Below are 12,157 nucleotides of genomic sequence, written 5' to 3'. Positions count from 1 at the left end.
GGCAATAGTTAATTTACAAGAAGGTTTCTGTTAAATCACTTTTCACCTATTTTTAGGAGCTGAATGCTGCATGGCAACAGTTGAAACAATTGGCAGTGATGAGGCAGGAGCGTCTTTTTGGTGCTCATGAAATTCAACGTTTCAACAGAGATGCTGATGAGACTGTGGCCTGGATATCCGAGAAAGATGTTGCTGTGCTCTCTGATGATTATGGAAGAGACCTTGCCAGTGTTCAGACACTTCAGGTAAAAATTTGGAGGTTTTTTCATAAAATAAATTTTTATGGTTACTCTTCGATCAGAGCTATATTACTCATGCTAATGCATATGTCAGCAGTAATGCAAATAATCTTAGTTATTAGTCTGAAATCACTAGAATTCATTTATCATTACTAGAGGTCCGTGGAATTTGTTTTTTTTGTTGCTAAAATTCATTTTAAAACTTTGTGATTTCTGTGTTATAGAAAATCTTGGCAGTAATGTAATGTGTATAGTAATCTTGGCATGTTACAATTTTTGCATATTTCTAGGCATTTTATCATTTTTGGTGAGGGCTTATAACATTATTAAGCATTTTACATAATATTTAATACAATTTCAATTGTACAAAATTTCTGATGAAACCAAATGTAGGAAATGGTTCAAGTTGTGTTAATGTCATAGAGTGAGCAAGAGTTGTCGTGCCTGAATGAGGCCTTATTTTCACGGCACCATGCCGTGAACGGCAGCTGTTATTAAGTTGTTTTGTCTAAATACGGCTTCAATATAGCACTTCAATATAGCAATGGTATGTCACGCTGAAGATGAAGACCAGATTGAAACAGGCACCATACCATCGCGTATGGCATAATGCCGTCAACAGCATGATTCAACTCACTTGAAGACATCCATAGACATCTATGGTTATTTGACAGCACGGTGCTGTGCTGTGGACAGCGGCCAGCGATAAGTTGGCTCTGAAAGCAGCCTGTGGTTCTGCTTTTCCACGGCCGAGTCAGACTGCTTTCAAACGAGCTGACTTTTTGCCGGCCACCGTCCACCTCATGCCGCCGTGCTTTCAAATAACCATAGGTCTATATGGATGTTATCAAACGAGTCGAATCGGGCCATCAATGGCCGCTGTGGCCTCCACGGCACCTACTTCCATCTGGCCCGGTGCTGCGCCATCTACGGTGTGAAATTCACACAGTGCTACCTTATGGCCACTTTCAGACGTGATGACTTTTCACCGGCTGCCATTCATGGTGCCATGCCGTGAACAGCGACTGGCGAAAAGTTGTCTGGTCTGAAAGAGGCCTTACATTTCTTTCAGCACATGTTTGATTCAGAATATCGAATTCTTCATGTGAGAAAGCGGGTCATTCTAGAAATTCCCAAGAATATTAGGATGTTAAATGTGAATGGAATAGAGGTTTTGATTAATTTAATGGCAAATTCCGGCGGAGACATCAACAGTGCGCGATGTCATGCTAATAAGATATGCACGAGATAAATTAAGCAAATTGACTTTTGAATCTTGAATGAACGTCAGCAGCATTAAACTTAAAGGCTTAGGCTTTAATTGATTATGACTCATTACACATGATTTTTTCGCTAATTCGCGTAAAATTCACAAAAAAGCAAAATTTGTTTTCTTTATCGATTTCACGGTATTTCGCATCATTTCTCTATATTTCGAGCCATTACGTGTCATGATTCCCACAGATATCGAATCATTACCATAAGCTTGTGATTGTAGCCATTTATGGCTATGAATATCCTCAAAGCAGAATATTGAACTATGAAACAACATAAGAAGAGAAATGTGGGTAGCAGAAATTCGTAGTAGTCTCAAAATGCGGATAGATACATGTATTCTGCTTTTAGGTTGAAAATTGATGTTATTTGGTTTTTCAAGTATGCTCTGTGGGTCCGTGTAGTGAATTAACTTTTTATGCTTCACCTTACAGCGAAAGCATGAGGGTGTGGAGAGAGATTTGGCAGCATTGCAGGATAAGGTGGATGCCTTGCAGAGGGAAGCACAGAGGCTTTGTGGTACGCATTCCAGTCATGCACCGCAAATTGAGAACAAGCAGCGGGAGATTATAACCTACTGGAACAGCCTCACTGCCAAGGCTAAGGTATGATTGCTGATAAACTGTCTTGTAATTAATACATATATATAGTTACATTCATTCGATCCTTTTTGTTATTATGATAAGTCTAACACTGTATTACATGTTTGTTGAAATAGGAACGTCGCCAGAAACTGAATGAATCATACTATCTACATAGATTTTTGGCTGACTTCAGGGATTTGGTCTCATGGATAAATGACACAAAAGCTATCATCTCTGCTGATGAGTTGGCAAAGGATGTCGCTGGAGCAGAAGCGCTGCTTGAAAGGCATCAGGAACATAAGGTATGTGTTTGTTTTTGCTTGTTTGTACTAAGATCCTTCAAGTTCTTTAGTTCAAGTCATCTATCCATCCCATCACCTATATAATTAAAGTGAGCTATATAGGCTTCGTATGAATATTTATGAAGGAGAAATAATTTGAAAGGAATTAAAATGGGAAATAAGATTTATAATGGGAGATTTTATTTCCTGTTTTCATTTGCTCACAGATTATTCCCGTGTTCTGAAATATTTATCAGTCTTACTATAGATGATGGCATTAGTGTAAAGATAAATGCAATTCTCTGAAGATCATGTCGTGCAACTCATGGCCTATCTTTATATTTCTAGGGTGAAATTGATGCCAGAGAGGACAGTTTCAGTAGTACCTTGTCCGCTGGACGAGCATTAGTGGAGCAGGGCCACTACGCCTCTCAGGATGTGCAGGAGAAGTTGGCAGTCCTGGCATCTGAAAAGACTGCTCTTCTCTCCCTCTGGGAGGAACGTCGCATCCTCTATGAGCAGTGCATGGATCTACAACTTTTCTACCGTGACACAGAGCAAGCTGACACATGGATGGCTAAGCAAGAGGTATTACCCTGATAGCTTTACTCTTTTGGCTGATGACAGTTGGAGAGCAAAGTTACTCTTCCGAAATTAGTGTCTCCATATTGTTCAAAATTTACTTTGGCCTTCAGTACGATACTATTTTCTTTTTGCGAGAAGTTACCCATTCTAGAAAATATTATTTCAAGTTCAGAATTTTTCTAGTTTGTGAATTTTTATTGTATTACTTATTGTTAGCTTTGTGATTAGTGTGTGAATCCATTTTTATTTGAATGGCCTCAATTTAGATTGGGATGTTGGAATGGAAAATTTCTAAATGCTGTTGTTTTTGTTTGTTGCAGGCCTTCCTGTCCAATGAGGATCTTGGTGATTCTCTGGATTCAGTTGAAGCTCTTATCAAGAAGCATGAGGATTTCGAGAAATCGTTGGCTGCTCAGGAAGAGAAAATCAAAGCATTAGATGAGTTTGCAACCAAGCTGATTGAAGGCCAGCATTATGCAGCTGATGATGTTGCTCAAAGACGGGCAATGGTATGTATATTTTTTTTCATTGGTATGTATGTATTTTCTTTTGAAATAATTACTGATATGTACACTATATTTCATGGAAATTCCTTATTTTCTTGTGATTTTTTTGAAATCCTGGACAATGTACGTGAATGCACTTGTGTATTATGGCTTGTAATTAAAAAATTATGTGATTTCAGCTTCTGGAAAGGCGTTCTGCTCTTTTGGACAAGTCAACTCGACGAAGAGCTATCTTGGAGGATTCTTACCGTTTGCAGCAATTTGAAAGGGATTGTGATGAGACCAAGGGGTGGATCAATGAGAAGTTGAAGTTTGCTACTGATGATAGCTATCTGGTAAGTAGCTTTTACTCATTAATTTCCAACCAGCTGGCATATTGCTTAATGGCCTCAGTGGCTGTGGGGAAAAGTCCTTACCTGCAAAACTAAAGATCATGGGTTTGTGTCCCACCTGGGTAGGTTGTCCCTATAAAATACTTGGGTGTTCGAGATAGTCCATTGTTGATTTTTAAAAATCCCTTGATGTAAAGGCCCTAAATGTGCCTTTTTCAGGGAGGTGAAAATAAATAATTCTCATTTATAAGTATCCCATCAAGGCTATTATTTGTTATGATAATCTTGATAAGACAATGGTAAGTAAAAACTTAAGTTTTGCAGCAGAGGAAGATATGAAGTGCAGAAGTAATTTCCAATAATTGAAACTGTATTAGGTAGAAGGACTTTATATCTAACCATGGGCATCCAAGATGATGTGAGTAATAACAACATGGTTATATTCCACACAATTGAAAAAATTATAAACTTTCCATTTTTAGATTCAGGAATGTGAATGTGTTGTGTGACTGAATGAGAACGAATTGCATTCAGCTGATAAGTGATAAGGGAACCACCAGGAAATTTCTAGTATTGGTAAATAAATTAAAATGGGCTTCAGGTCATCAATGTTACCAGTCAAAAAATCCAGTTTACTCTAGCCAAAATTTACTCGACTCCTACTAATGTGCCAAATAAAGTCCATGCATGGAGTACAGAGTTAAAAGTATTTCCCTTACTAGGTGACTATCATTAACCACTGAATGAATAACATGAGGGCCAGCACTGGTGTTAGATTTATCGTCATCATCCCAATGTAAATTTGTTGGAAAAAGTGATGCAAAAAGGTTGTTTGTGACATCCATATGATTTGTACAGAAGCTAAAAAGATTGTGGGTGAAATGGTAATTTTGATGAAAGAAATGCTGGCAAGTTCTGAATGATTATAGATGGTGATATAGAGGGATGCATTTTCCTTGCCAAGACAAGCAATATTCGCCCAGCATCTTCCACAATTCTATGAATAGAAGATGGTAAATTACCAGGGTTTTATCATTTATCCACAATAGTAAAAATGATACCTGTTAAGGTAATGGGTTGGGGTTACCTGCTTAGGTAATGTGGACCAGACACCAATCTATTTCTTCATGTCCACTTCATCTACTGTAGAAGAGCAGGGTTGAAAACTACATTAAAACAAGGGGAATAAAAAGGCAAGAATTTTGTGCATGCTGGGCATCACGACTGGTGGAAAGTAGCTACCACTTTATGTGATATTTTAAAGAAAGACTCTGCCAAAAGGTAAGTTTCCTCTTGGGATTCATGCATGAGTTCAAGAGAAAGGGTGGATGACCAAAGACTAGGCGGGAGACTTGTTGGAAGTGGTTTGGCAGAGAAGACCAGCAGCTCTCCTCAATATCACATCTATACTTCTAAATGCTCCCCCATAAATTGTAAATTCCTGAAACATTACTGAAGATGCAAGAAAGGATATCAGGACTGGAAATTCAGACATGGTTCTGATCCCAGGAGGAATGACGAGCCTGTTGTAGTCACTCAATATGCTGATAAAGAAACTCGTTAAGAACATGTTGAAGGCAACTTATGCTGAATGGACGCTGCATGAGGAAAAGGAATGTACTCCATCGTGAAAATTAAAGAAACCTCCTGCCCTCCACATTCAGTGGGTATTAAACTGCTAGAATAGCATGCCTGAAAAAATAATGATTAAGAGTTTTAAAAAAATGTTCTATATCTAATGAACTTGAAAGAACTGAGGATGACATTGTTTGGATGGGCTCTGATGATGATGATCAAAACTGGTGTCATTCTGGTCAAGAATAATGTGATCTGTCTGACAAAAAGCAAATCAGAAGATGATGAATTGGAGACATATATGTAATAGAAAAATGTTCTTTTCATTGTAATTATTATTCTGAAGTTTTATTTCAAAGAGTGATTCTAATGTATTTCTCAGAAAAGAATAGAGGCCAAAAGTGTATAATGAATGTTCAGAATCATTTAGAGTTAGCGAAAGTTAAAGTTGGTTAAGTATTTCAATCTCCTGCCTTTATTGAAAATTTTCAAGTTTAACAGTTAAGTACCTAATTCAGCAAATATACTATTGGTATATGTTAATTTTTTACAATGGTGAGGCTTGAAATTTTTTAGGGGGAAGGGGGTTTTATTAGCACAAAGGCTACATTCAGACAAATACAGCATTGTTTTATCTCTTTATGGAATCGGATGCATCAACTTGTAATACCAAACTCCATCTAATATGTGATTAATATTAAGGATAAAAAATCACAGCAATCATGCCATATGACACTACAGGAGGTGAATTGCTGGGATTAGAAAGTATTCTCTCGCAAAGGAAAGAAATATTAATCCACTTGTTGAAAGAGAAGTCATTTTTACTCAAACAATTTGTTTCTGTCCCCCAATCCCCTTCAAAAGTAAAAAAATTTCATGTAGGGTGTTTTATTTGGATTTTCATTTGTGTGTACTGGATGAAGGGAGCATGGTAGCCTAGTGGGTAGAGTGCTTGGTAGATAATAGAAGGTACCTGGGTTCAAATCCCGGTTGAGGCCCTCAGACACCCACAAACAAAATACTCTCAGTTGTGAGGTGGCCTAAGGAAAGGCACTGGCCTGTAAGTGTGATATTCACACTATATTAGTGTGACTATCAGTGCCACAGTGTGATATGTACACAGTATCACACTGTGGCACCCTCACCTATCTAAATCAACCTTCAGGTTGAAACACTTAAGTAACTGAGATTGCTGGTTGAGATTATTGATGCTCAAAATTTGATCCCAATTTTTCCCTAGGACCCCACAAATTTGAATGGGAAAGTTCAGAAGCACCAGAATTTTGAGCGGGAGCTGAGTGCTAACAAGTCTCGCACTGAAGAGATAGCATCAACAGGAAGGGAGCTCATTGAATCTGAACATTATGCCTCAGGTATGCATAAGCTTTCGTCTTTTTTTTTCATATTTTTATGAATTTGAATTTTAATGCCATTGCTAAGATTTTATTTTTTTCTCATATTTTACCATGAAGTACGTTTCTGCTTTCAATTACTCTGTATTAGGGTGGAATTTCTTGTGGAATATTTAGTTTATAGGGATGAAAAATTTTATCTGTTTTTTTCCCTATTTGCAGAGCGCATCGAACAGCGCATGGAAGAAATTGTTTCCTTGTGGGAGACTCTTACTCGGGCAACCCAGAAAAAGAGTGCAAAACTTCAAGAGGCATCTCAGCAGCAGCAGTTTAACCGCACTGTGGAAGATGTAGAGCTTTGGCTATCTGAAATTGAAGGGCAGCTGATGAGTGAAGATTATGGAAAGGTAATTTAAACCATTGGCCTACTTCATCATTCATATTAAATAATGCCCAACCTTTTCTCTGGCTCTCATCCTGCCTGCTGTAAATGTTTTCTTTTGTTGAGCTTGTGCCGTGAGATACTTGCAAGTAGATAATGTAATGCAGTAAAAGTCAAATCAAAACAATCAAATTTCAAACTGAAAAACCAAATACACTTGAAATGGTGTCGACTTGAAGCAAAATTTTTCTTTTGAATTGAAATTCCTTGAGCAAATCAAATCAAACTGAAAACTTCCCAAAAATGGAATCAAAATAAATGCCTACGTTGAGTCTGATTTAAATTTTGATGATAATGTAGTGAATGCATTTTAGGAGGTGAAACTTGCCCTTCCAGATCGTTTCTTATGCTGACTTCACTCATGGAATAGGTAATAGTTAAATTGGAAAATGAATTAAATCTTCCCATACCTTTGTACTGTGAATCGTTGAAGAATGAAATTCTATGGTATGATTTGATATAGTTAGAGTTTGAAGAATTTTGCATAGCTCCAAAATGAATAAATTTTTGTTGTTTCTGTTTAAGTCCCATTATTTTTGCTAAGCAACTTGTGCTCAATAGAAATTACTTCTATATTTGGATGACTGAGAATTTTTGATGCATGCTCAAGGTTTCTAGATAAAAATACTTGTAATATGTAGGGTAGCTGAGTGGAAGGGAATTCTCATTTCTTATGACTAACAATGTAATTTCAGGACTTGACCAGTGTGCAGAATTTACAGAAGAAACATGCCTTGCTGGAAGCTGACGTTGCATCCCACCATGACCGAATGGAAGCCATTGCCGAGCAGGCCTCCCATTTTGTAGAGATGGGTCATTTTGATGCTGATAATATTCATGCAAAGCAGGTAAATACCATTCGATCGTAATTTATTTTGTCGCTGTAAATTAGGTGAGCATAGTGGTTAGAGCTTTTAACATCTAACTGAAGGATCCTAGATTCAATGGACTACTTATCCATCTAAAGAAGAAGTAGTTGCTTATGTGTATTCAACATTTTTGTGGAAAGCACATGCCCTATTTTCTTTGTCTGCTTGTATATATTTTTATATTCCTCATTATCTTGTGATCCAGAGGTGTAATAACTCTATCAGTTTTATTAGGATTTATCTGATTTCATCGTGTATTATCTACATAGATTTGAGCTTGAGTATTCACAAATAAACGCAAGGTATCTGACACCTGGTGGCTAATAATCAAACCTTTGGATGGGTGATGGCGTGAAGCTTTTTGAATTCATGTTGTTTTTGTGATTTCTTCACCTTGTCTTGTAAGATTTTGATAAATATCATCGATAGTTTTTGAGATGGCTTTCAAAGAAGTATGCACTCGGAAATTAATTTTGTCTGCAAAAAATTTGTATTGACTGAAACAATGCCTAAGTGGCATTCAGTGTGCATGCACTTATGGGGACATCACCCTTTCCAACCAGAATTGTACATAATGTGTCATTAGATATAGCATAGAAGCTGACGTTCTTTGCCTAAAAGATCAAAAATTGCACCTCACGAGATTTCTAATTCAAAATCACCTGTTTTCAGTGCCTCTACACTTATGAGATGTACTTATCAGTTCTTGATCAAACTTGGTAAGGCAACATTTAACATTTGCTCATAAACGCCCAAATGTTAAATTTCTTGTGCCTTGATACCTAGGTACTGGAGATAATAGCCTCCTGAGTTACCCATTTTCCTCTAGCTTTGCTATGAGAACATTGCTAAGTTCATGAATATACACCATTTGCCAACAGCAATTCCTTTGGCTGATCGCTACCGATCACCTCTCTGCCGGTGATAGTGCTCCGACCATCAAAGCTTCTTTTTACAAATAATCCCATTATTTACTTTTCTCCTGGGGATTTTTGACTTAAAGAAGGAGACTGAAATCAGAGAAATGAATTATGTAGTTTCCTGTCTTAAGAGTATGCCAATAGGATACTTGCACAGTTTATGGAAAATCACCCTTAACATTTGTAGTAGCCTTGGCAAAAATGATGGTCTAGCAGTGAGCATCATTTTGGGCTATTATAAGTTTATATTAAGACTCTTCAGAAATAAAGTTTTTTATAGCATGTTTAGAAGATTAATTGGAGTAATAATTGGTATATCTTATGATGTCTATGTGAGTTGGATGACAAAATGAGGTTGGTTGCATTTAGTTTAGTACATATGTCTAAATTAGTGTCGTGAACATTCAGAGCATTATGTGTGAAAGAAATCTGTATTGGTGATATATACGTTGGATTCCCTTACCAATGCCTAAAAAATGTTTTTATGGTGCTTTCCCTAGACTGCATTGGCAGATCGTTATGCTGGGCTGCAGGGCCCAATGGCCACCCGAAAACAGCGATTGCTGGACTCTCTTCAAGTGCAACAGCTCTTCCGTGACATTGAGGATGAGGAAGCATGGATCCGTGAAAAGGAGCCAGTGGCTGCATCCACCAACAGAGGTCAGCTAGTGTTTTTTGTGAAATAAATAACCATTTTGCTGGTGTATTAATTCCTTTTAAAGTTTTTCAAAGCTGATTTTATTACTGAGGACCTGTGTTGAGCTCAATTTTGGGTATCATATTGAAGTTTTCATTGTTATATTAACGCTTTTCAAAAACACACATCTTTATTATTGAAAGCCATCCTTGATGTAATTGTGTGTACTGCTCACTTATGAATTGCTTTTCATAATTTTAAATGATAAACTTGTGATAGTGGACACCCTTAAGCTAATTTCCATTCTTAATCTAAATAATGCAATTGATTATGAATAAGATTATGTATACCTAAGTTTTACATTGGCCACTAGTAAAAGGATTGTGGTCAGAAATGCTGTATTAGGATATTGATTTCCTTCGTGTTGTTTTTGTTGCCTCTTAAGGATTAATACTTTACTTTTAACCATAAATTCAATAGCAGTGTGATTAATATCCTTAATTATGTAAAATGTTGGTAAGTTAAAGCAATGAGGTAATTATTGAATTTTTTATTTTCTAACTTTTCACGATTTCTTAATATTTGCCTTTTATTTGAGGTAGAATTACTTGTCTCCCACTACATAGCAATTTGAGCAAAAAAACATTGTGATTTTTTCAAATTAATTTCAGGACGAGACCTCATCGGTGTGCAGAACCTCATCAAGAAGCATCAGGCTGTGATGGCTGAAATTGCAAACCATGAGGGCAGAGTGACTGGTGTAGTTCAGGGTGCCCACCAGATGATTGACCAAGGCCACTTTGCTTCGGCTGAGATCAAGCAGAGAGTTGACACACTTTCTGAAGATCACTGGAAAGGCCTGAAACAGAAAGCTAGCCAGGTGAGATTTTATAGATGGTGCATGATTATGTTATTTTTTTATGTAATTTTTTATGTAAATATTTTATCTGAATCAAAGTGTTTTTTCATTCATATTCAGTCAAACCTCTTGGGACCTGGCAAACTTATTATCGTTAAGATATTTGTTGTAACTCAACTGCAAGAAACATTTATCATTGTAAAAACATATGATAAATATGTAGGTGTTCACCATGCAAGTTTTATTGCTGCAATTCGTAAGAATTTTGTTCTCTGTTGGCAATCCAGATATTGTGACTTCATTAGAGTTCTCCTTCTCCATGGCGCCATTTCCTGTACATGTTTCTATGCTACAATATGATCTGTCTCATCCAGAATTGGCTACAGCAAGGCATAAAATGGGAATGTCTCACAGCCGCTGATCTTAGTATTTTGTTCTAAATACATATTATAAAAATCATTAGCTGGCCAAAAATGTATTTTTATGAATATGATAATTTTGTATTGAAGAGGTTTTCTGTATATTTAGTAAAGATGCTTATGGCTTATTGGAAGAAAAACAAGCTCAAAATTCAACTTCTTTCTGTTCACTGTAAAGAGATGTTTTATTTTAGATGGTTGCTATAAAGAGATTTGGCTGTATTGGAAATTGTCACTGTGTTTCTCCAATTGTCTCTACATTTCTCAGTTGTTTCATGGAATTACATAATAATTTTTCTTTTCCATGTCACAGAGGAAGCAAGATCTAGAGGATTCTCTCCAAGCCCACCAATACTTTGCTGATGCCAACGAAGCTGAGTCATGGATGAGGGAGAAGGAACCAATTGCTGGTGGCTCCGACTATGGGAAGGATGAAGACTCCTCAGAAGCCCTGCTCAAGAAGCATGAAGCTCTTGTGTCTGACCTTGAGGCATTTGGAAATACTGTGCGTGCCCTCCGTCGAGACGCCCTAGCCTGTCGCGTAAGTTCTTGAAATGTGAAATAAGAAAATGGCTCATAGTATTCTTTGACTTAAACTGTTGGAATGAAGTTTCTCCTTATCTTGACATTTGTTTGGTGCCTTTGCAGGAAGCTCCTGCTGTTGACCTCTGGTGTAAAGAGTGTGTTGTTGCCCTGTATGACTACTCTGAAAAATCCCCAAGAGAAGTCTCCATGAAGAAGGGTGATGTTCTGACCCTATTGAATTCCAACAATAAGGTGAGTGATGCATTCAATCCTGTTCAGTATTATTTGGTACAACTCTTTCCGTACAAAATGAGTAAAATAATTATTCAAGGAAATAACGGTAGACCAGGCAATGACTTATGTTTACCAAGTCACTTGCAAGTTCACTTACAGTAAGAAAATTCTGCGGAGAAAAATAATTTGGCTAGAATGGTATTGTTCTTTATGCAGGGAGTAATATTACATAGAAGGTAAAAACTCTGCATACTCATGATTTAGTGTTGCCCTTTATCAATCTTAGTTTAGTAACTTATGATTTTGTCAGAGATGGGTTGAATCCACTTTTTTATCAATTGTGAATGTAATAGATTCCTGCTAAGATTTGAATGCACTTTCAAGTATGCCTACACATTGTTTCATAATTTAATCAAATATTTTTTTTATGGACATTGTGATGCTAAATGTTCCATTCCAAATAGAGTTATGCATAAAATGTTAATATCCAACATAAAATTCATGCAAGGAAAAAAAGTAATAT

The 12,157-nt window shown here is 36.9% G+C and overlaps 1 protein-coding gene across 2 annotated transcripts in view; it reads left to right on the top strand.

Annotated features, from left to right (window-relative positions):
* Nucleotides 1–12,157, top strand: part of LOC124154053 (spectrin alpha chain) — a 48,631-nt gene that overhangs the window by 13,722 nt on the left and 22,752 nt on the right. For both annotated transcript variants that reach the window (XM_046527551.1, XM_046527552.1), the window contains exons 6-18: nt 57–245; nt 1,949–2,119; nt 2,233–2,400; nt 2,728–2,967; nt 3,285–3,473; nt 3,650–3,805; nt 6,618–6,750; nt 6,952–7,136; nt 7,867–8,019; nt 9,461–9,620; nt 10,269–10,477; nt 11,189–11,416; nt 11,524–11,652. In XM_046527551.1, coding sequence (XP_046383507.1) covers nt 57–245; nt 1,949–2,119; nt 2,233–2,400; nt 2,728–2,967; nt 3,285–3,473; nt 3,650–3,805; nt 6,618–6,750; nt 6,952–7,136; nt 7,867–8,019; nt 9,461–9,620; nt 10,269–10,477; nt 11,189–11,416; nt 11,524–11,652 — 2,310 coding nt within the window. The remainder of the gene's footprint in view (nt 1–56; nt 246–1,948; nt 2,120–2,232; nt 2,401–2,727; nt 2,968–3,284; nt 3,474–3,649; nt 3,806–6,617; nt 6,751–6,951; nt 7,137–7,866; nt 8,020–9,460; nt 9,621–10,268; nt 10,478–11,188; nt 11,417–11,523; nt 11,653–12,157) is intronic.

This window comes from Ischnura elegans, chromosome 2 (assembly GCF_921293095.1).
Source record: "Ischnura elegans chromosome 2, ioIscEleg1.1, whole genome shotgun sequence".
Classification (NCBI taxonomy): domain Eukaryota; kingdom Metazoa; phylum Arthropoda; class Insecta; order Odonata; family Coenagrionidae; genus Ischnura; species Ischnura elegans.
This window is presented reverse-complemented; position numbering and strand designations above follow the sequence as displayed.